Genomic DNA, 22,080 nt, shown 5'->3' with positions numbered 1-22,080 from the left:
TGAAATATTTTAAACTATAAATGATACAACGTAAGCATCCAGTTTATGTTGAATCAAGTAGGACAGTTCAGTAAGTCTATTCCCACAGACTACATATATCTAAACTATGAAGATAAAGGTTCACAGAAAGCCTTTGATTTGCCAATTATGAAGATAAAGGTTCACAGAAAGCCTTTGATTTGCCAAAGGCAAACTTCAAAATTGTGTGTCCCTCAGTAATACGTGTTACAACAAAACGTTAAAATTCCAATACTTTTACTAAGAGAATCCTCATGATGTTACTCACCTGTCCTAAAATAATTCACAATCGAGTCTCTAGTAATTCCTGGAATCTTGCAGGTCGAAAATAACATTCGGAATTGATTCATATCAAGGGGAGTGTTTCCAACCTTATGAACAGGTACTTTTTCTCTAAAAATAAAGTGTTTTGATTAAGAAGTCATCATTAAGCTTATAAATTAAAAAAACCACAATAGTATTTTTCCTGAAGTAAGTACATTAAGGTTCTCAACATTGGACTTCAGGTAAATCTGTTACTAAATTCATGCAAGTGTTCTTACGTTCTTAATAGCTGCCAGTAGTTCAAGTTATGCCAAAGTATTATGCTTCCTCTTTCTAACTGAGTGCCTTCCTTAGGAGGCCAGTAGTGCTCAAAATGGGGGGAAGGACCCACAAAGTTGACATTCAGTTGTGATGGTATACGAACATCCAGGTAGGCAACATTCAGCCACCACTCTTCCAGCTACAAGAAATTAAGACCATCAGTCTACTGTTGTTTCAAACAGACAGCGACATTGTTCTTTATTCTTCAACACCCAAACACATGTTTTCTTGTTTTAATCATCATTGATCTGAAAAATGCTACTGTGATAATTTTTGTCTCTCTTGGAACTGTTAAATCCTAAATATTATTTAACTAACGCTATCAAGAATATAAAACAAGAAACACTAAAAAAGATACCTTCAGATAGATAATCATTTTGAAATCACAAATATACAACAGAGTCCTTATTGTATTACTTCAGAATAGCTAGGGTACAACAGATAGTTACTAAATTTCTTTTTTGTTTTGTTTTGGCAGTACTGGTGGTGTTTGAACTCAGGGCCTTCTTGAACATACTTTTAGGAGATACTCAACTTGTTCTTTGAGACAGGGTCTCACAAATTTGTGTGTGTGTGTGTGTGTGTGTGTGTGTGTGTCCCCACAATCTTCCTACATCTGCTTCCCAATTTTGATGCTTCAGAGACATTCTTTTGTATGTGCTCCCCTTTCACAATACATAATTGAATTTCATGCCTAATAACCAAATCTTATCAAATTCTCTTAAGTTCTTTTTTAAGAAATTGATGTTATAAGCTAGGCAGAACAGTTGTTCTCAATTTCTTTACCTTTACCCCCACTTTAATTAATCATCTTATGTGGAAAGTGTAGCTCAGCAGCAAGTGCCTGACTTGCAAGCAAGAGGTCCTGAGTTCATACCTAGTACCATAAAAAAACAAACAAACAAAAAATCACCAAAGGATCAAAGTTGTGAATAAAGGAGTCTGGGAATAGAGTATTTTATTATTCCATCACTGGTATTAAATGGTTCATAAAACATTTTCTTCCTTAAAGGACAGGATAGGTACTACTATTTAGAGACTGAAGCAATATCTTTTTTGTTTGTTGTGCTGGTGCTAGGGCTTCAAATCAGGCTTCAGGCTCTTGCTTAGCTTTTTTGCTCAAGGCTAGGGCTCTACCACTTGAATCATACCCCCTGGCTTTTTTGCTAGTTAACTGGAGAGAAAGTCTTTTGTAACAGTCTGGCTGCACTGGCTTCAAACTGAAATCCTCATGTATCAGCTTGCTAAGCAGGTAGATTTACAAGCATGAACCACCAGTGCCCAACTATGGCAACTGTTTTTTGTTTTTTTGTGTGTGTGTGTGTTGATATAAAGGCTTAAACTCTGGGCCTAGATGCTGTCCCTGAGTTTTTCACTTAAGTCCCAGTTCTACTTCTGGCTTTTTGGTGGTTATCTGAAGACAAGAGTCTCATGGACTTTCCTGCCCAGGCTAGCTTTGAACTACAGTCCTCACACCTCAGTCTCCTGAGTAACTAGGATTATAGGCAAGAGGCTCTGACACCTAGCTATACTTTTTAATTATAGAAATTAATTTTCTATTTCAAATACTAGAGACTAGTAAAGTCGTTGAGCTGAGTAAGTCAAAGATTGTGTAAAATTACTGAGACCTTCAATAATTATTATAGGACATTCTCAATATGTCTAAATGAAATATAGGCTACATGTAACTATTTTCCACTCAAATTTTGTAATGGCCCCTTTCTCCAATGTACTGTCTAAATATGTCTATTCCACATGCTACTTTGATGTTTGGGTGGGTGGTTGTTGTTTTTTTTAGCTATAATCACCTTAAAAAATGTTTCTCTCCAATAAGGTTTACAGATCACCTGCATTACAACTACATGCAGTAGTTGAGAGAAATCAGGACTTCTAGGCCCTACTCCAGACCTGAAAGAGAATCACTGACTCTAGCAAATCTGTATTTCAAAAAGTTTTCAAACAACAAGTCCACTAACACTGAAAACTCCCCAGTAAAAATCATTGGACTGCAAAGATTTTCACAGCAATACTTTACAAATTAAAAAGGATTCATATTTAAATTTTTATCTTTAAATATCAGTTTTTCAATAAGAAATATACTAAAATAAAAATACCCAATTTCTTTTTGTCTTTGCCCTTTCGAGTAATTTCTGGTGTAATTTTTTTCCAACTCCATTTTGAAATTTTTGAACTATTTCTTCAGTTTTCTTATATTCTTCTTCGTTTGCAAATGGCTTTACTAGAGAGAAAAAAAACCCATGATAAATGGTATTTAGACATCAAGTAATTCCAAATCACCGAATATTTTTATACCTTAATGACTCAAAGCACAATAAATTGCAATAGAGTTACAACATGAATATGGCTTAAAATGCGCAATACTCTTTAAAAAGAAGACAGTAATATTACATATGAAATTTGGGTATGCCATTGCAGAAATGGTAGGTCTTTCTACCCAACAAGTCCACTTGTCACTAAGTGTCTAGTGACTAAGTAAGTAGTGGCTAGTGGACTAGTCACTAGTGACTAAGACCAAGACATGGTTTACTGGTCACTAAGCCCAACTCTTGTACACAGAGTCTCCAGTCAGCTTTCTTAAGGTCTCACACTTAAAGAAAACCTCTCAATACAAGAGAAAAGAAAACAAACAAAAGGAGTGGTAATATTAAGTAGTAAATAGACCCAAAAGGGAATGTACTACTATAATTTAGATACACAGTATGTATTAAAGGCCTGGTTCCTAGGGTGCTTATTTGGGTATGTGCTATGGACCATTATGGGGAGGTGCTTCAAAATCAGAATGACATTATACTTTACAAGAGGAAGGAATAAGTACCACCTTCAAAATTCTTGAATATTTTATGGATTTTGTTGCTGGTGGTAGTGGTTTGTGTTTTTATGTTTTTGGGTTTTTGGTTGTTTCGGGTTTGGGGTCTTAAACTCAGAGCTGGATACTCTTCCTTAGCTTTTTCACTGAAAGCTGGCATTCTGGCTCTTGAGCCACATCCACTTCTGGATTCTTGCTGGTTAAATGGAGATAAGAATCTCACCCTTCCTGCCTAGGCTGACTTCAAACCTCTATCTTCTTCCTGAGGAGCTAAATTACAGGCATGAGCCAGCAGCTCTGACTTCACCTTCAAAGTTTTAAAGAAAAAAACACTTCCAATTCAGAACTCTATACTCAGCTAAAGGATCAAAGAAATATTCTTCTTTCTGTTTCCTTCAAATTTTCCTTTTCAGGAAGCTACAAAAAATAAATTAAAACAAAGAATTAAATCAATAAAGAGATGGAAACAAACTCTTTAAGACTCCAAGACAAGCAGGAAATGTGACTAGAACTGCCATGATGATGGCAAAACAAAGCTCCAAGACAACAGCTGTCCAGCAAATTTAAGAAAAGTACATATTAGAGCAGTCCAGAAAGAATGTTTCTAAGAAGAAATAAAACGGATACAATATTTTATGAATTTCAATGTATTCAGGAATTTTCGCTGTTTTGGAGTGTTTGGGGGATAAATTATTTACCTTATACAAAGAAAACTAAGCAAATGAAAAATAAGGGGGAAATGTAGCTTTAAAAAGGAAAGCAGGGGCTGAGAATATGGCTTAGCGGTAGAGTGCTTGCCTAGCATGCATGAAGCCCTGGGTTCAATTCTTCAGCATCACATAACAGAAAAAGCCGGAAGTGGCCCTGTGGCTCAAGTGGTAGAATGTTAGCCTTGAGCAAAAAGAAGCCAGGGACAGTGCTCAGGCCCTGAGTCCAAGCCCCAGGACTGGGAGAAAAAAAAAAAGGAAAGCAGGCCAGATGCAATAGTTCACTCACGTAATCCCAGCCACTCAGTGGGTGGAGATTGGGCAGCTTAGCAAAAACGTTTACAAAACCCCATCTCAACAAAACAAGGGATAATATATACCTATCATCCAAAGTCATAGGTAGGAAGATGGCTAAGACGACCATAGGTAAAAATGAGAAATGCTATCTGAAGAAAAACAAACTAAAAGGGCTAGAGGTGTGTTTCAAGTGTTAGAAGTTTTGCCTGACAGGCTGAAGGGCAAGTTCAAACACTAAGTACTGCCCAAAGAAAATACAAGGGATGAAATCATAGTCCATTTATGAATAATTATATGACAACAAAGCCAAGTGAATGTTCATTAGAACCAAGCAAACCAGAAGCCTGCTGATTTAAAATGGTGATTTTTGGGCTGGGAATATGGCCTAGTGGCAAGAGTGCTTGCCTCGTATACATGAAGTTAGATTCCCCAGCACCACATATATAGAAAAGGCCAGAAGTGGCGCTGTGGCTCAAGTGGTAGAGTGCTAGCCTTGAGCAAAAAGAAATCAGGGACAGTGCTCAGGCCCTAAGTCCAAGCCCCAGGACTGGCAAAAAAAAGAAAAAGGTAATTTTTTTATTAACCATATTTTAAAAAATGAGAAAGGAGATGTGAATATGTTGGGTTATAAATAGGTTGGGGCAGGCCACACTGGAGATATCTATAGCGAAAAGACTCAAAACATACTGTAAGCATATTACTTCCAATGAAATAATACAATAAATAGATAAGAGATTTCAAAATCCTTGTCCTAGATTACACTGAGAAAGGTAGACAGGTAAGATTGAACTATTAATATTAATTGGCTTTTAACTATGGAGAACAAAAGTAAAGAGTTTGGGGTATTTTCAGGATACCTTGTCATGAACCTAGAAAAAACAGCATTTAGATACTCATCAACCTCTAATGGTATCAGTATTCTAGGCTGTTAACAGCATTAATGCTGAAAGATTATGTACATGCTGGGCATCAGTGGCTCACATCTGAAATCCTAGCTACTCGGCAGCTGAGATCTGAAGGATTGCGGTTCAAGGACAGTCCAGGCAGGAAAGTCTGTGACACTCTTATCTTCAATTAAGCACACCACACCCACCAAAAAAATCCAGAAATGGAGCTGTGGCTAAAGTGCTAGCCCTGAACAAAGGAAGTTCAGGGGCAGTGCTCAAGCTCTGAGTTCAAGCCCTAGAGCCAGACCAAAACAAAACAAAGATTATGAACATACCTGATTCAAGGTACTTTTTCAGTGACTCTTCAAGTGAAGGAACCGGCAGTGGTGGAAGAGAATCCTGATACTGAAATGTCCGTTCTTCAACTGATTTAGCCAATTGATTTTCCATGATATAATCAATCACAATAAGAAAACTAAGGAAAGGAAGCAACATCCTTTATACCTTCAATCTCATAAAAACACACCACTTTCAGTTCACTAAACCATATATCTAGTACCTACATGGTCTTGGTTTTCATAGAATAAACTTGTCAGATAAGTAAAAGCAACTTAAAAAGGAAATGCAGAATCAATATCCTACAAATCAGATGACCAGCATAATCATTATGGATTGAACATCTACTATTTGATGATACTGTAGTACTTTACAGAAAAAAAAATACTCCCTAACTCTCATACTATCTCTGAGAGGTGGCATGCTTCAGTACATTACATAGGGAAAAAATGAAAATCAATCAGAGAGTTTTAATAATTTGCCTACGAGTTCATACTTGGCACTGAAATCTGTACACAAAGCAACATGATCAAAGTTAAAGAAACCCGGAAAATGAGTAGGTAGGATTTAATGTGTAGGAAAGGATTATGAAATGAGTGAACTTGAAGAGCACACAAAGAGGTATGGAAGACTTGTTCAACTACAGAGTTATAAATTATACAATACATAAAACATATGCTAAGCAGATATAACTTAATTGGATGGATGAGATGGGGCTTAATCAGACTGGTTTCAAGGATCTCAAAGCAATCTCGAGTTATTTTTCACATGCTAATTTTTGCCACAGTTAATCTAACCAAACAATAGGAAGAAGATTGTTGGGTACTAAATAAAAATTCGATTTCTCAAAGTAGCCTTTATAAATTAAATTTTGTATTAAAATAGCAACTGAGAAAACAAGGAATATCCATACTGAGTAAATAAGAATCTTCCCAAACTTTTCATATAGCAAAGCAATGTACTCACAAAATAACATGCTGAGTTGAAACCCCTTTATATAACTAGATAACTAGATAATTTTTAAAAATTATAAAAAAGCAAAGCTAGACAAAATATTCCACTCATAGGTTACAAAGTTAAACAGTATGAAAAACAAGGGCAGAGTAGAGGTTATTTTCATCTAGTAACTTTTTCCATTTCTGTTTTAACAGAATTCTGAGTTACATTAACTCAAGTACATAACTACCCAGCTGTTTCTCCTAGCTCTACCCCTTGAAGGTCAGTGTGACTTCATGATTGGTTACTTCATCTCCAGATGATAACCTTACTAAGGACTGCCATGTGTTCTTCCTGACTCTTCTCCATGACTATCAGGTGCAACAGTACTCATTTATGAGAGCCATTTGCTGAGGTTATCAGAATCACCTTTCTGACCCTTTCTCCTACTTACAGATGTATTTTTATTTACTTTTTCATTTATTCAGGATTGTTTTTTGCAGTACTAGCAATTGAACTCAGATCCTCATGCTTAATAGGCAAGCACTGTACCATGTGAGGCAGTCCTAAAGAGTTTTATAAATAAATGTTATTACTATTTTTTAGTGTTGAGCCCACATTCCTGTAATTTCACCTATTCAGGAGCCTGAGGCAGGATAATCACTTTAAACCTAGGAACTGAATTTGATGTAATCTTGGGCCAACAATGAGACTGTCTCAAAAAAAATAACAGCCACAAAAAAAATCTCACCCTTTTATTCATTCCACTGTATTTTGGGCTTATTATGGAGAAGAATTGAGTCAGTATCTTTTAACATAACAAGACAGTCTGAAAATAGGTGTCACAAAGATCTGATGGTCCTTCAGCTTCCTCTTTTCTAATGTCTTCAGCTGCACTTAATTGTGAATACACACAAGTACAGCCTTGGACATAATGGCATAGGAGCTGGGGTCCAAATATAGGCTCAGCCATGATCTAGCCATGTCTATAATGCAAATAGCATTAGATGAATTTCCTTACATTTGAAAGTACAGTCATGTAACTAAAATGAAGTCATTATAATTTTTAAGTGTCTGAAAAAGCACATTATAAAAATAACAGATTCCTATGGAACTGTAACCCCCCTGAACATCACCTTCATAATAACAATACAATTTTTAAAAAACAGAATTCCTACTAAGATTGATCACCAAAGAAAAGATTTTGAATGCCAAAAAAAAGGATTGAAAGAATAATATTTTGTTTGGCAGAATTTCTATGAAGGGCCTCAACAACTAATCTCCAGAATTTGTAAATATGTTGAGATCATTTGTGATTGAGTTATTGTCTACAGAATTGACCTTAATCTAGGGATATTGGACATAATATAATCATCTGATCACTGTGGAACAGACTCTAAGGTTGCTTTGGAGCTATTTCTGACCTTGAATATGCAGGTGGGACTTAAGAAACAGAGATGCAAAGGATTAACAGATACACGGAGACCTCATCCTCCAAATGCATAGGAACGGAATCCTCTCACAACCTAAGTCAACCTGGAGTGAATTTGCCTCCCCACAGCCTTAGAAAATAACCCATACCTTCAGAAACCATGACTTCAGCTGTGTAAAATTCTATGAAGAGTCCCCAGCTAAACTCACTCAGAGTTCAGAGCTGTAGAAGCTATGAGATAATAAATTTGTTTTGTTCGTGGTAATTTGTGTTGCCTGCATTAGGAAACTAATACACAGATGCAGAGAAGATTAGTTGTTCTTTGGTGGGAATAAGAATATTAATTTTATATCTACTATTGGGCTTAATTCACTAACGGGTAACTCAAAAATATCAGTTCTCGGATCTTTCTTGAAAAGTAGTCTTGAGTGCTCAACCACAAGATTAAGTTACACAATATCATACCGACAGCATATGAGAATGAGGACAGTTGATTTAACTAGAGTGTACTTCCTGCAGGCAATATGATGTGAACTCACAGATAGTGGAAAAGACAACCAACCAGGAAAAGTAGAGGAATAGAGAATCACATACCAGTAATACCAAGATGAACTGTTTAGCACTGCCAGAAGCTGTTGCAACAATTCTGATTTGAGACCACAGGGCTTTGAACCAAGCTGACGCTGACTGTACAAAGGAAAACATAAGCTTAACAAAAATGTCAGACAATGAAAGAAAGAGAAAAGGAGAGAGAGAGAGAGAGAGAGAGAGAGAGAGAGAGAGAGAGAGACAGAGAGAGAGAGAGAGAGAGAGAGAGAGAGAGAGAGAGAGAGAGAGAGAGAGAGAGAGAGAGAGAGAGAGAGAGAGAGAGAGAGAGAGAGAGAGAGAGAGAGCAGGTGGAAAACAGACAATCTAAGAGATGGAAGGCCCGGAAACTCACACTTCCATGAATCACTGCAAAAACTCTCTGAAAGTTCTTCTGCTAAAGAGCAGGATTCAATTACTATCCGACTAACTAGGTTTCAGGCAACTGCGCCTTTCATTACTGGACTCCAGGTACCCAGAATTTGGTGCCCGCAGCCAGATGCAGAGCGACAAGGGGTCAGAGAAGCAGAGGGCAATGAAAGCTCAAGTCCTTCCCTCCGACCCCAGGGCAATTCAGCCGCACAAGAGGATCCAGCAGAAAAAGCCAAACAAGCGCCAAAATGCAAAGGAGCGTCCGCCCAGCGGCCCAACTTCGGCCGTGCCTCCGGGCCCGGGGCCAGATGACAGAAGACACAACACCTCGGCCGGGCTGCGCACCGCCTCTGCGGTTCACCTCGACAGCCCTCTCCTACGACTCAACTCCTCCCGACCCCAGTGGGAGGGGAGGGCGCGAGCCAGGCGCCCGCTCCGCGGCCCGCCGCTGCTCACCGGCCGAACCGAGCCCCGCTGCGCCGGACACTGCCCCGCTGCCAGCCCGACTCGCTCTGGGATGCAGGGGGCGGGGACGGTGTGTGGGGAGCGCGAACTGGACGGAAAGCCGTGAGGGTCCCACCCCTTGTGCACGAGGAACGGGATTGGATAGAAAACCACGAGGGTCCCACCCCGTGTGCGCAGCCGGGAAACGGGATTGGACGGGAAGCCTGGAGGGTAAGAGTGAACCCCGACTGCGCGGTTGCTACAGCCAGGCTCCGCCCCTGCACCCCACCCCACCCCCCGAGCTTCTCTCCCCACCCCCCTCCAGATCTTCCTGGGCGTGGGGTTGAGCTCCTGCCTGCGGGCTTAGGCAAAGCTTGTGGGGCTTCCAAACGAGTTGATGGATTCTGCAGGGCCGCTGCCGCTTTCGGCGTGGTGCTGCGGGAGCTCGGGGCCATCCCGGATGGTGTCTTGGGAGTAGAAGGCCCCGTTCTGCTCCTGCAGGTGACCCCACCCTCTGGAATAAACACCGGAACGGAGAGCTCACACCCATTGCACCCATCTCGGGCGGGACTCGGTACCCAGCTTCGCGGCCTCTTTTCCGGCCGTCCCTTGCCCTCCCCAGTGCACCCTCCAAGCAAGAATGAGCATCAGAAGTTTCGAAAGGAAACGTCCACCTGGGAGCTGGCAGAGGTACAGCGACCAGACAGATCCCTACTTGGCCTCGCCCCGGCTTCTTCGTCACCAACTGTGGGACACTGAGCAACACCCCACCCCCAGCCCCCCACCCCTCGGCCCTGTGCCAGGCCCCTCTCCCCTCTGCAGCAGTGCACGCCGCTCACGGCCCTTGGCTCAAGTCTCGCTATGGAAAGCAATTTTAATATCATTTTTTTTAATATCGCGATGTGAAACTTTTTATTTTAACCAGTGGAGTTGGGCACGGTCTTAGAGGAAGATCGTGTGGCTAATTTGAAATTTCACAGGGTAATCATCTATTTTCATTTTCCTCCAGAAACAAAATATACTGTTTCGTGTTGACCTTGCATACATTCTTTCTTTTTGTTTTCCTTCTCCTGTGTCATTTTTGTGGGAGGAATGAGGAATTTTTTACTCTGGCTTCTGAACTAGATTTCTATAGAAATATTAGAGTGTTTCTTTGATAGGCAGTTTGCTGGAGATGTTGTGTATTAAACAGCAGACCCGAATGCTTAAAAGAAAAAAAATTAAAGAGTGAAACATTCTAGCAAAAAAATTTCAATTTACAGTGGCTATTTCTGACAGTGGGGACACCTAACTTTTTTTCTCTCGTGGTTTATGTGTGTCTGTTTTTCATAATGTTAAAATTTGCTTACAAGATAGAATTCTTAAACCGAATAATAAAAACCTACTAAAAAAACAATGAAGTACTTATTCTTTTTTCTAGTGAAATTTTGCATCTCTTAAAAAGTTTATGCAATATTTAATGCCAGTTGGTGGCATGGAATTTAGGGTCACCTAGCTTTTTTTTTCCTTCAGTACTAGGGGCTAAAGCTAGAGACTTAAAGTTGTGCAACCTACCACTAAGCTATGTCCTCAGCTTTACTTATCTTTACTGCTTTACTTGATTGCTACACTAAACTTATCCAGAATTAACCTGTTGAAGGAATTCACAAGTGATCATGCTTTCTTGTTTTTAATGAGAATGGTGATGTGAGAAGTGTGGTAATTCTGGGAGGCACTCAAAAGCAAACTAAAATATATTTGATGCAAAGAGTATACTCAATATTAAAAATTAAGGGTACTTTCTCACTAAGGCTTCTAAAATGGATACATTACCAACAAGTATGAATACTGTTTAATATAGAGAATCTTTTAGTACTAATAATTGACATTGCCATAGGTATTTATAGTATATGAAAGTTTACCCCCAACAAATTTAGAGCAAGAGTTAAAATAACTAGTGTTCATACTTGGAAGAAATTCCTAATCAGGTGGGAGAGTCTAGTGCCTGTATTCCTAGCTACTCATGAGACACATCTGAGGATCCCAATTTAAAGTCCACCTGGGCAAAAAAGCCTGAGACTGTTATCTCCAATTGACCAGCAAAAACCATCAAATAAACCAGATGACTTAAGTGAAGGTGTGACTCACGGAGGTTGAACAACAGCCTAAGTGGAAATAGCCAAGGGAGAGAATGAAGCCCTGCAATCAAGCCTCCAATCTCTAAACACACACACTCTCTCTTTTCTCTCTCTCTCTCTCTCTCTCTCTCTCTCTCTCTCTCTCTCTCTCTCTCTCACACACACACACACACACACACACACACACACACACACACGAACATTTTATTTACTTATTTATTTTGTTGTCCTGCAGTTTGAACTCAGGGCCTGGGAGCTTTCCCTGAGCCCCTTTGTGCTTAAGGCTAGCACTTTGTGAGCCACAGTACTACTTCCAGCTTTTTCTGAGAAGTTTTTTGGAGATACAAATCTCATGGACTTCCTGCCTGGACTAGCTTTTAGCCTAGATTCTCAGATCTCAGTCTCCTTAGTAGCTGGGATTACAGGTGGTTCTTCTTGGTGAGGCAAGTTTTCACTTCTGTGTATTCCTGTTAGATTCAAGATATTCTTGCTTTATAGACAATATTAAAAAAATTAACACACCATTTAGAGCTATACAGCTGACTCATACTTATTTTTTGTTTGTGTACTTGGGGTATTTTTAAATGCTAAGCATGTGCTCTACCATTGATCTATACACTTAGCTCTAACATATTTTTTAGGACAAGATTGCTCTAAGTTGGTGAAGTTTTGGTCATGAGTATATTACTTCATGTGGCAAAAGGATGTAGCAAGTGAAATTAAGGAATTGAGACAGAGATTTTCTGTGAGTCTCTAGGTAGGTGGAACATGATCACAAGCAGCATCATTGGAGGGAAAAGAGCAGACAGAGAAGAACATGTGCAGGGGGAAACTGGCTATAGTGATGCAACCACTGGCTCTGAAGATGAAGAGGCCAAAAGCCAACCCTCACAGGTGACTTCTAGACTAAAACATGAAATATCTCTAGACTCTAAAACATAAAAGCCATGGATGATAGGCAGAAGACATAACTTTTGAATTTCTATCTCTCAAACGGAATGAAAACAGTTTGTGTTGTATAAAGCAGTCACATTCTCCGGTGCTTCATGACAGCAGCAACAGGAAATTAGTGCAAAATAGTTATCACATTTCCATGCCAAAGGTTACATCGTTAGTAAATGGTGGGTCAGGAGTCAAACCTAGATCTTGGCAGACTCCCAAATTTATGCTTAGCCACTATGTAGCAATATGACCTACCTATAAATAAGAAAAGAACAGTACACATGTAGTTATACTGCCAGAAATTTAGTCTAAGTCTGAAGTGTGTGAGGAAAGAACATGTCAGCATACAGTATTCTAAGTTAATTCTGGTATCAAAACAGTCTTCTACCAACCTTCCGTCTCTATATTTTTCAAGATCAAGATAAGAGCAAATCTTGACTGGGAACGAAAATATTCTTTATGCAAATACTCTTCTTTTTCCTCCTGTGCCTACTATCACCATGGCCGACTTGTTTTCAATTATTTCATGATTACACTTTTAGATGATATGTTTTGTAACCATAAGGTTCATAAGCCTTTATTCATATTAATGACTTCATAACAACCTTTGGCATACTTTATTACCATTCAGGCTTTGTGGTACATAACTAGAATGGCTGATATAGTTGAGGCTCGGGACAGCTTCCTTCTGTATAGCTGAAAGCACAAAGGCAAGCCTGCAATATGCAACCGAATACCATAAAACACATTTTATTCATTTTGTTTTATTTTGTATTACTGAGGTTTAAACTCAAAGGCCCTATACCACTGAACCACACCTCTTATCCCTCCCTTTTTGTGCATTAATTATTTTGAGATGGCATTTCACTATTTTTCCCAGGACCTTGCCTAGATAATACTGCTCCTGTTTTAGGTCCCTTGCCACAACTAGAATGGCAAGTGTGTGCTACCATATCCAGCTTCTGTCATTGAGAGGAAGTTTTGCAAACTATTTTGTCCTGACTGACCTGGAATTATGATCCTCCTGGTCTCAGCCTCCTAAGTAGCTAGAATCATGGCAGAAGCCCCACACCTGGCTCTTGAGTAGTTTTTAAAGAAGCACAACAAGGGCCATTTCTCAATGTTACTTAAAAAAATAATAAGTTTGTGATTATCTCTTAACTAACTTAGAAATCAAACCCTAGATCCTTTCCTACTATAGCAAAAAAAAACAGAGAGAAAACAAATTGATGGTGTTAACATAAAGTAATATTCATTGGGTACAAGGGAACTTCTTATGTTCTGGCTCTGGCTATCTGTGTTGAGTAAGCCACACTCAATTATGATCATCTTAAAGGTTAATATTTCTTTTCTTTTCTTCCTTGTTTCTGAAATGTGTTATGATATGAATTCAATTTTTTAGTATTATTCACATCCTGAGTTTTAAGCTGTTTAAACATCTTGAATAAGAAAGACAGCAGAAATTCAGTTAAAATACACAGACATCTGGACCATCCGTTTCATAAATCCAAACTTGAAAGGGAAATACATTCTCATTGTGAGCCCTAAACACTGTTTTTCATTTCATATTGTAAATCATTGACTTCATATTTACTCATCCTTTCTTAGTCTTAATCCCTTTCTCCCCCTCATCCCCCCACCCCTGGCCCTCCGTGCCCACATATCAGTTTGGGGGCTTGAACTAAGGGCCTGGGCACTGTCTCTGTGCTTCTTTGTTCATGGCTAGCACTCTACCACTTGAATCACAGCTCAATATCCGGTTTTCTGGTGGTTAATGGAAGATAAGTAGCTCACAAACTTTCCTGCGTTGTGCGATCCACAGTTGGGCATTGCCAACCACCAGTGGAAGATTATAGAGACAGGAAAAACCAACTGCCATTACACTGACCCAGCTTTTCATCCATTGAGTTCACATTGTCTTCATCATAAACCATCTGTAGGGATGGAGTTTTTTGTTTTTTGGGGTTTTTTTTTGGCCAGTCCTGGGGCTTGGACTCAGGGTCTGAGCACTGTCCCTGGCTTCTTTTTGCTCAAGGCTAGCACTCTGCCACTTGAGCCACAGCACCCACTTCTGGCCATTTTCTGTATATGTGGTGCTGGGGAATTGAACCCAGGGCCTCATGTATGGGAGGCAAGCACTCTTGCCACTAGGCCATATCCCCAGTCCGGGATGGAGTTTTTTTTTGTTGTTGTTGTTTCATTTTGTATTTTATCTGGTTTTCTGTCAATGCCTTTCAGGATGTAGAAACATGCTGAATGCACATAGGAAATAAACTTAAGTCAGGTGAACTGAAATGTGGAAAGAGCATTGGTGGTTGAGAATGTAAGCACATTTCTCAATATTTTCAGGGCAAAAAAAAGAGGAAAGGGTGGAAGTGAAGAAACACAGGAAAAAGGAACAAATACCTATTTGTAATTCATGACATAATTATCTATTTTATGTATTGTTGAATTTGGTTTGCTAATATACTGTTGAGGATTTCTCCATCTATGTTCATAAGTACATTGTCCTGGAATTTAAATATCTAAGAATTTCCTTGTGAGAATTTGGTTTCAAGATTGCATTATCCTCATAAAATGACATACATGGATTCTTCTTTTCTTATTACCTATAATTTCGAGCAAAATGGATATTATTTGCTTCTTCTGTAAACCAGAGGAGCCCTTTGGTTTTTATTTTATATAGTGTTGCTTTAGTGGCTCTTATTTGCTTATAAAAATTTAATGATGATTAAACTTTTGTCTTTTATTGTTATTATAAAACTTCTCTCTCTTCCTCCTTCCTCTTTTCCATCCTTCCTTCCTCTTTCCCTCTCCTCCCTTCTCCTCTTCTCTCCTCTATTCTCTTTTTGTGTAAGGTCTTACCATGTAGCCCATGCTGGCTCGAATGCTGATCCTCCTACCGAGTGCTGCTGAGTGCTGAGATTACAAGTATGTACCAACAAAGTCTTTTAGAACTTTTTAGTTTGAAAGAATCACAGATACCTATGAGATTGCAAAAGAGGACACAAGGGTTCTGTGTACCTTTCACCTAGTTTCACCCAGTGGTTACATGTAACATAACTGTAATCAACAACACAAAGCTGAGAGTGAATAATGTGTTATACTCCTTGTCCCTTTGTCAATGTATACTTGAGTAACTACAGTTGCAAACAAAGTACAGAGGTATTCCAGCATCACAAGAATGCCTTTTCACTACACCCTGCCATTCTGCTCCTTTCCTCATCATCCCTAATCCTGACAACCAGTAATCTGCTCTTTATAACTTCAAAATATTGAATAAAGTCACATATGGCCTATTAAGACTGGCTTATTTCACTCACCAAGATGATTTTGAAATCCATACAAGTTGTGTATTTTGAAAGTGCAAATGAGTAATATTTCATGACACATAGAACAGTTTTGTTTGACCATTTGCCTATTGAGGTAAACTTTGCTTTATATTTGGGGACATTGCATATAAAATTGCTATAAGCTGGGTGCTGAAGATCAAATACTTGGTTTAATATACACACACATACATACACACATATATGTGTGTGTCAGATATATGACATAACTTTTTCTCATTTTATTGCATGTGATATTAACCCCCCCCCCTTTTTAACTGTAATAAACAATGTGAGTCTAACTACTTATAAAGAAAAGAGCTTGGCATTTTTGGTAAATTCTTCATTGCTGTATCACCTTCCAGAAGGTGGCAACATGGCAGAGATGTGTGCGAGAGTGAGGGATTACTAAAGATCAGAAAACCAGAGCACAAGGATGGCCAACCTTTTTCCTTTAAAATCTATTCTTAAGACCTAATCAGAGTCCCACAAGAACTACTTCCTTCTGTGGGCAGTGGCTCTAATGGCATTCCCACCCGTAAAGGTCCCATCCCCTCTTATCATCATCATAAGGGCACCACACTCCCACACTGAAACCTTTGGGGGTACATACTCAAACCATATCTGAACTACAGCACTTGTCTTTTGGCTATTTCTGCACTAGCCTTGGGTGTGCAGAGTTCTTAATTTTGAAGAAGTTTTAATTTATTTTTAATGTTGTTATTGTGCTTGTGTTGTCAGATCTAACAATTTTTTGCCAGTGCTAAGTGCAAAAGTTTGCTCTTGTTCTTTTGTTCATTTTAGTTCTTATATTTAGGTTATTGATGCATTTTATTGGGGGGGTAAATATAGCTTAATAAGTATAGTAAGATAGAGTTATAAAATAAAGTTTAGCATTTTGAACACTTTGGTGTTTTGGGGTTGTGGCACTTGGATTCAGGATCTGGGCGCTAAGTCTCGAGGCTAGGACTCTTATCACTTCTCACAATTCTACTTCTGATGTTCTGGTGGTTAAAATTTTAAGAGTCTCACAGCCTTTCCTTTCTGGGATGACATTGAACCTTGATCCTCACATCTCAGCCTCCTGAGTAGCTAGGATTACAGGCATGAACCACCAGTACCCAGCCATTTTGACCACTTTTAACTCTGCAGTTCTGTGACACTTTGTGCTTATATCTACGACCATCTCACCATCCATCTATAGATTCTCATCGTCCTACACAGAACCTATGCATCCATTGAACATCAGCTCTCCAGTCTTCCCTTGCCTCTGCCCCTGGTAACCACCATTTTATTTTCTGTCTTAACAGATTTAACTGTTCTAGTTACTGAATCATGAGAACTTTTTACTTTTTTGGCTGGATTATTTCACTTAGCATAAAGTCTTCAGTGTTTATTCACATTATAAGATATCAGAATTATTTTCCTTTTGTGGGCTTGGTATTATTCCATTGTGTAGTATACTTGGTTTATTCATTCATCCACCAATGGATGAATAATTGTGATACCCTTGAGGTACCACATTTTGGCCTATTACAAATAATGCTGGCATAATCATAAATATTACAAATGTTTTCTTCTGTTGTCCATGAGACTAGTGTCAGATCCAACAAACCATTACCAAATACAACTATATGATACTTTCCCTATATGCTTTCATGATTTTTTTTTATTTTTATTTTTTTGGCCAGTCCTGGGCCTTGGACTCAGGGCCTGAGCACTGTCCCTGGCTTCTTCCTGCTCAAGGCTAGCACTCTGACACTTGAGCCACAGCGCCGCTTCTGGCCGTTTTCTGTATATGTGGTGCTGGGGAATCGAACCTAGGGCCTCGTGTATCCGAGGCAGGCACTCTTACCACTAGGCTATATCCCCAGCCCGCTTTCATGATTTTAAACTCTTACATTTAGGTCTTTGATCTATTCTGTTAGCTTGGTGTATGGTTACAACATTAAGAAATGACTTCATTGTTTCTCATGTAGAAATACAGTTTTTCCAGCACAATTCATCGAGAAGATTGTCCTTCCACACTGAATGGTCTGGACTTCCCTGTTGACCATCACATGACCGTAAATGTGAAGGCCTATTTCTGGGCTCTTTACTCTGTTCCTTTGGTCTATATTTCTGTTTCATGCCAATAGCACACAATTTTTTTTTTTGTAAGACAGGCTCTTACTATGTAACTCATTCTGGTTTAAACTAAACTCCCTGCCTCAGCCTCCTAAGTACTAGGATTCCAGGCCACATCACCACACCAGGCCTATGCTTTTGTTTTGAAAAACTGTTGCTTTAACTTTTGACATAGTGTAAATCCTCTCACTTTATTCTTTTTCAAAATTGTTTCCACTATTCTCAGTTCTTTGGGACTTTTAAGTGGATTTGAAGGTAGCTCTTTCTGTTTCTATAAAAACAACACTGAGGCTTTAACAGAGACTGCATTGAATCTGCGGGTTACTTTGGGTAGTACTGATATCTTAAAAACATTGTTTTCTTTTCCACGAATGTGGAATGTCTTCTCATTTATTTCTGATTCCCTTAACTCTCATAGGGATGTTGTATAGCTTCATTGTTCAGATCTTTGCAATATTAGCAAAGTTGCTTCCTACATATTTTATTGTTCACATTGTTATGAATGATTTGTGATGAATGAGTTGTTGAGCAGACTTAAGTTTTTGTAGTTTGTATAGTTTTTATATTTTTTTTAGTTTTTACCATGTAAGATTATGTCATTTGTGAACAGAGATAATTTTGCTTCTTCCTTCAAAATTTGAACTTTTTTTAATCTCTCCCTTCCCTTACCTACTCCTCTCCTTCCTTTCTCTCCTCCCATCTCCCCTCTACTCCCCTACCTTCTCCTCCCCTCTCTGAAATTAGCATGCTTGTTTTACTTCCTTTGAAAATTCCCTTGGGGATGGGTGCTGGCATTTTTGTACAGGGCTGTGTGGAGCCTTGTGTACATTATACAAGTTCCTTCCTCCCTCCTCCCTCCCCCCCTTTTTTCCCTCTCTTTCTTCCTTTCTCCCCTCCCTTCCCTTCTCCTCTATTCCTCCTCCCCTTTCTTCCTCTTCTTCTTTTCTTTACCTATCTCTCCTCTCTCTCACACACACACACATACACACAGTTGTATACCAAGATAGACAACATAAAAATAAATTATCACAAAATAAATTTTAATTTTCTCATTAATAATTTTATTTTGCTATCTAGTGTTTTCTGATGTATTTCTGATGTAGTTTTCTAAGCATAAGTCACAGTTGTTTGTTTTTTTTTAATGCATGAGTCTAGTGTCACAGCTCCCTTGGAGATGGTTTTTATCAATTTATTTTGTTAGTATTGATTCCAGAGTTTCTAGACCATGAGTGCAAACTCATGGAGTTCTAAATGTCAGTTCTGGCTGCTTGCCCTATATACCAACTATAGTGAAGGGCAGAGAAAAGAGGTTTATTACTGCCTCAAAGCTGATTGTCACTGAGAAACACTGACTCCTTACTTCAGCCCCCAAGTGAAGTAAAAGTGGGAGAAAAGCTGGCATCTATGTGCGTGCACACAGCCATTCTCCTGGAACTTTATAATCCCTCTGGAATCCAGCCAGGACAGGTCTTAGTGTTCATCAATAACTTTTTTTATGGGACCCAAACTACCCAGTCATTGGTGTGGTTGGCTGGTTTGACCATTATCCCAGTCTCTCTGGAGGATTTCCAAAGAAGTTGTTCTGGAGAAGTTGTTGTCAAGATAAGTCCTCCTGGGGCTGGGGATATGGCCTAGTGGCAAGAGTGCTTGCCTCGTATACATGAGGCCCTAGGTTCGATTCCCCAGCACCACATATACAAAAAATGGCCAGAAGTGGCGCTGTGGCTCAAGTGGCAGAGTGCTAGCCTTGAGCAAGAAGAAGCCAGGGACAGTGCTCAGGCCCTGAGTCCAAGCCCCAGGACTGGCAAAAAAAAAAATTAAAAAAAAAAAAAGATAAGTCCTCCTTGTAGTGGAGGACATGGTGATCTGCTGCCTAAGAGCCTCTATATTCCTTCAAAGTACAACTTTATTGATCAGTGACAAATCCTGCCAGATTCCACAGTGATAGATCTGTTCAACTGAAGAGCCTCTGCCTTAATGAAATATTTATTTTGTGTATATTGTGGGTGCTTATATATCTGATTTTGAGTTTATAATCTTATGGAGCTTTCTAATTGTCCTTCATCTTCTGTTTTTTTCTGTCTTTTTGCTTTAGATTTTATCACTATATTCTTTTTCCTAAACTGATGTAAAGATATCACATTCTATTTTTATAATTTTAGTTGTCACTCTAGAAATTTAAAAGGTACATTTATTTAATACATTGTAGACAATGTGAAGAGCTCTATGGGAATTTATCTTACCTGCAGTCAATTTTTCAAATTCATTTTATTTATTTATCACAAATTGTTTTCTAAAGTCAAAGATTTCCTGCTTAGACTGTGTTAGTTCCAACACACACAGGTATATCAGTTCTGCTAAAGTTCAATAGTACCCAAAGTCCAGAGGGAAGTTTTTGAAATGCAAAATAAATGTTGGTCCCTTTCCTAATCTTTTGCTAAAGAAGAGAAAGGAGCAAGGTGACACGGGGCATTAGCCCTGAAAAGAATAAATATGCACTTTGGTATTACCAATATTGTAATTATCTTCAAGTGAACCTGGATAGCAATCCCACTATGTGAACTAGTGTTCTAAGGCAGGATAATCTGACAAGTCAAACCTGCCTGACAAGGAAATGGGAAGAGGCTACAGAAGAACAAAGAAATAGGACACCTGTTGAGTTAAGGCAAAAAGAGTTAATAAGGATGAGACACTAAATGTTTGGCACTGGAACCTGATGTGAAACTAAAATGAGACATACAGATTAGAAACCTGTCTTCAGAGCCTCTAAGGCTAAACCAAGGCCAATCTCTGTAACCCTCAGTTCAGCACAAGATGGCTGAGATGAGCTGATGTTATGTCTTCTGATGGTATGTCTATGCCATGTGTGCTCTCTTTCTTTCCTGTACTTCTTTTCTTTCTTTCTTTCCCTCTCTTTTTGCCAGTCCTGGGGCTTGAACTCAGGGCCTGGGCACTGTTCCTGAGCTTCTTTTGCTCAAGGCCAGCACTCTACCATATGAGCCACAGTGCCATTTTCGGTTTTTTCATCATCCTATTTATTCTGGATGATACTCAATTCCCCGTATTGTTTAGGGAAGACATTTCAGGAACAACCAAAAACGTTTATTAGCAAATTCTAACGTGATTGTGCTCTGTTGGACAGTACTGCTTACATCTACAAAATACAAAGGCAGAGGAGCTTAGGTGTGGAGGTCAATTTGCTTCTTTCTGCTACAATAATTCATTACAATCATCTTCGAGATTTCCAAGCTGTTCTGGAATATGGAGTCGTCCTTTGTTTATCTGGTGACTAAAGTAGGAATAGACGGCACTGCGGGGTACTCTGCATTAAGATTTTCTGCCATCATCTTTAGCTTTGCTTCAGTGGCTTTGATCTTTGCAGTGACACTTAGGTTATACTGAGTTGGCTCAGTGCTTGAGGATGGCTCAAGACTGATTGGAAAGATTGTCATAGTTGTTGTGATCATATCGCTTTATTGGGCATGCACCCATCGTACCACCAGCTTCTTAGACAGTGCCAACTTGCCATTGGACATTGGATGGCTTGTTCTGCTTCCTGCTTAGTTGCAAAGTTAACAGAACGGTACCTCCAAAGCTGCCCCTCCAAAGCACCTGACTTGTGGAAGAGGAAGTCAAACTGTTTCACCTTGCCAAAACTTCTGGAGAGAGGAGCTTGAAGGGGTGGTATTCTGTGATTTTGGGGTCAAGGTTGCCTATCCATAATTGGTGCCCTTCCTGTAGAGAGCCCTCTGAAAGGATGGATGCATTCTCCAGGGGACGTGTTTTGGTTTCTGTTTCCATCAATCTCTAGGAAATACTTGATGACTTCACCGTTGTGCCCTCAGCTCATAACCTAAAGACCAGCCTTGATGCTCCTGTCCATCCGACAGATTTCTGGAAGCATCCCCCTCCACACTGCCTGCTCCAGGCTGCATTCTTGGTCTCTCTCTCTCTCTCTCTCTCTCTCTCTCTCTCTCTCTCTCTCTCTCTCTCTCTCTCTCTCTCTCTCTTTCTATTCTTCTTTTTTTTTTTTTTTTTGGCAGTCCTGGGACATGAACTCAGGGCCTGAGCACTGTCCCTGGCTTCTTTTTGTTCAAGGCTAGCACTCTGCCACTTGAGCCACAGCGCCACTTCTGGCC

The 22,080-nt window shown here is 39.4% G+C and overlaps 1 protein-coding gene and 1 pseudogene across 4 annotated transcripts in view; both read right to left on the bottom strand.

Annotated features, from left to right (window-relative positions):
- Window positions 1–10,102, bottom strand: part of Crot (carnitine O-octanoyltransferase) — a 28,373-nt gene extending 18,271 nt beyond the window's left edge. Inside the window, exons 1-6 of one of the 4 annotated variants that reach the window (XM_048339937.1) lie at window positions 9,986–10,102; window positions 8,620–8,712; window positions 5,657–5,796; window positions 2,718–2,842; window positions 561–742; window positions 287–411 (exon numbers count right to left, since the gene is read on the bottom strand). In XM_048339937.1, coding sequence (XP_048195894.1) covers window positions 287–411; window positions 561–742; window positions 2,718–2,842; window positions 5,657–5,796; window positions 8,620–8,712; window positions 9,986–10,074 — 754 coding nt within the window. In that variant the 5' untranslated portion in view covers window positions 10,075–10,102. Of the gene's footprint in view, window positions 1–286; window positions 412–560; window positions 743–2,717; window positions 2,843–5,656; window positions 5,797–8,619; window positions 8,713–9,226; window positions 9,551–9,985 lie in introns of those variants that run through there. The other 3 variants (XM_048339939.1, XM_048339938.1, XM_048339940.1) reach the window with 3 other exon arrangements.
- An 11,068-nt stretch (window positions 10,103–21,170) lies between these two features.
- Window positions 21,171–21,742, bottom strand: LOC125346968 (annotated as a pseudogene).
- Between the last annotated feature and the right edge of the window lie 338 nt (window positions 21,743–22,080).

This window comes from Perognathus longimembris, chromosome 2 (assembly GCF_023159225.1).
Source record: "Perognathus longimembris pacificus isolate PPM17 chromosome 2, ASM2315922v1, whole genome shotgun sequence".
NCBI lineage: Eukaryota > Metazoa > Chordata > Mammalia > Rodentia > Heteromyidae > Perognathus > Perognathus longimembris.
Note: the sequence above shows the minus strand (reverse complement) of the source record. Positions and strands in the feature narration are given on the sequence as shown.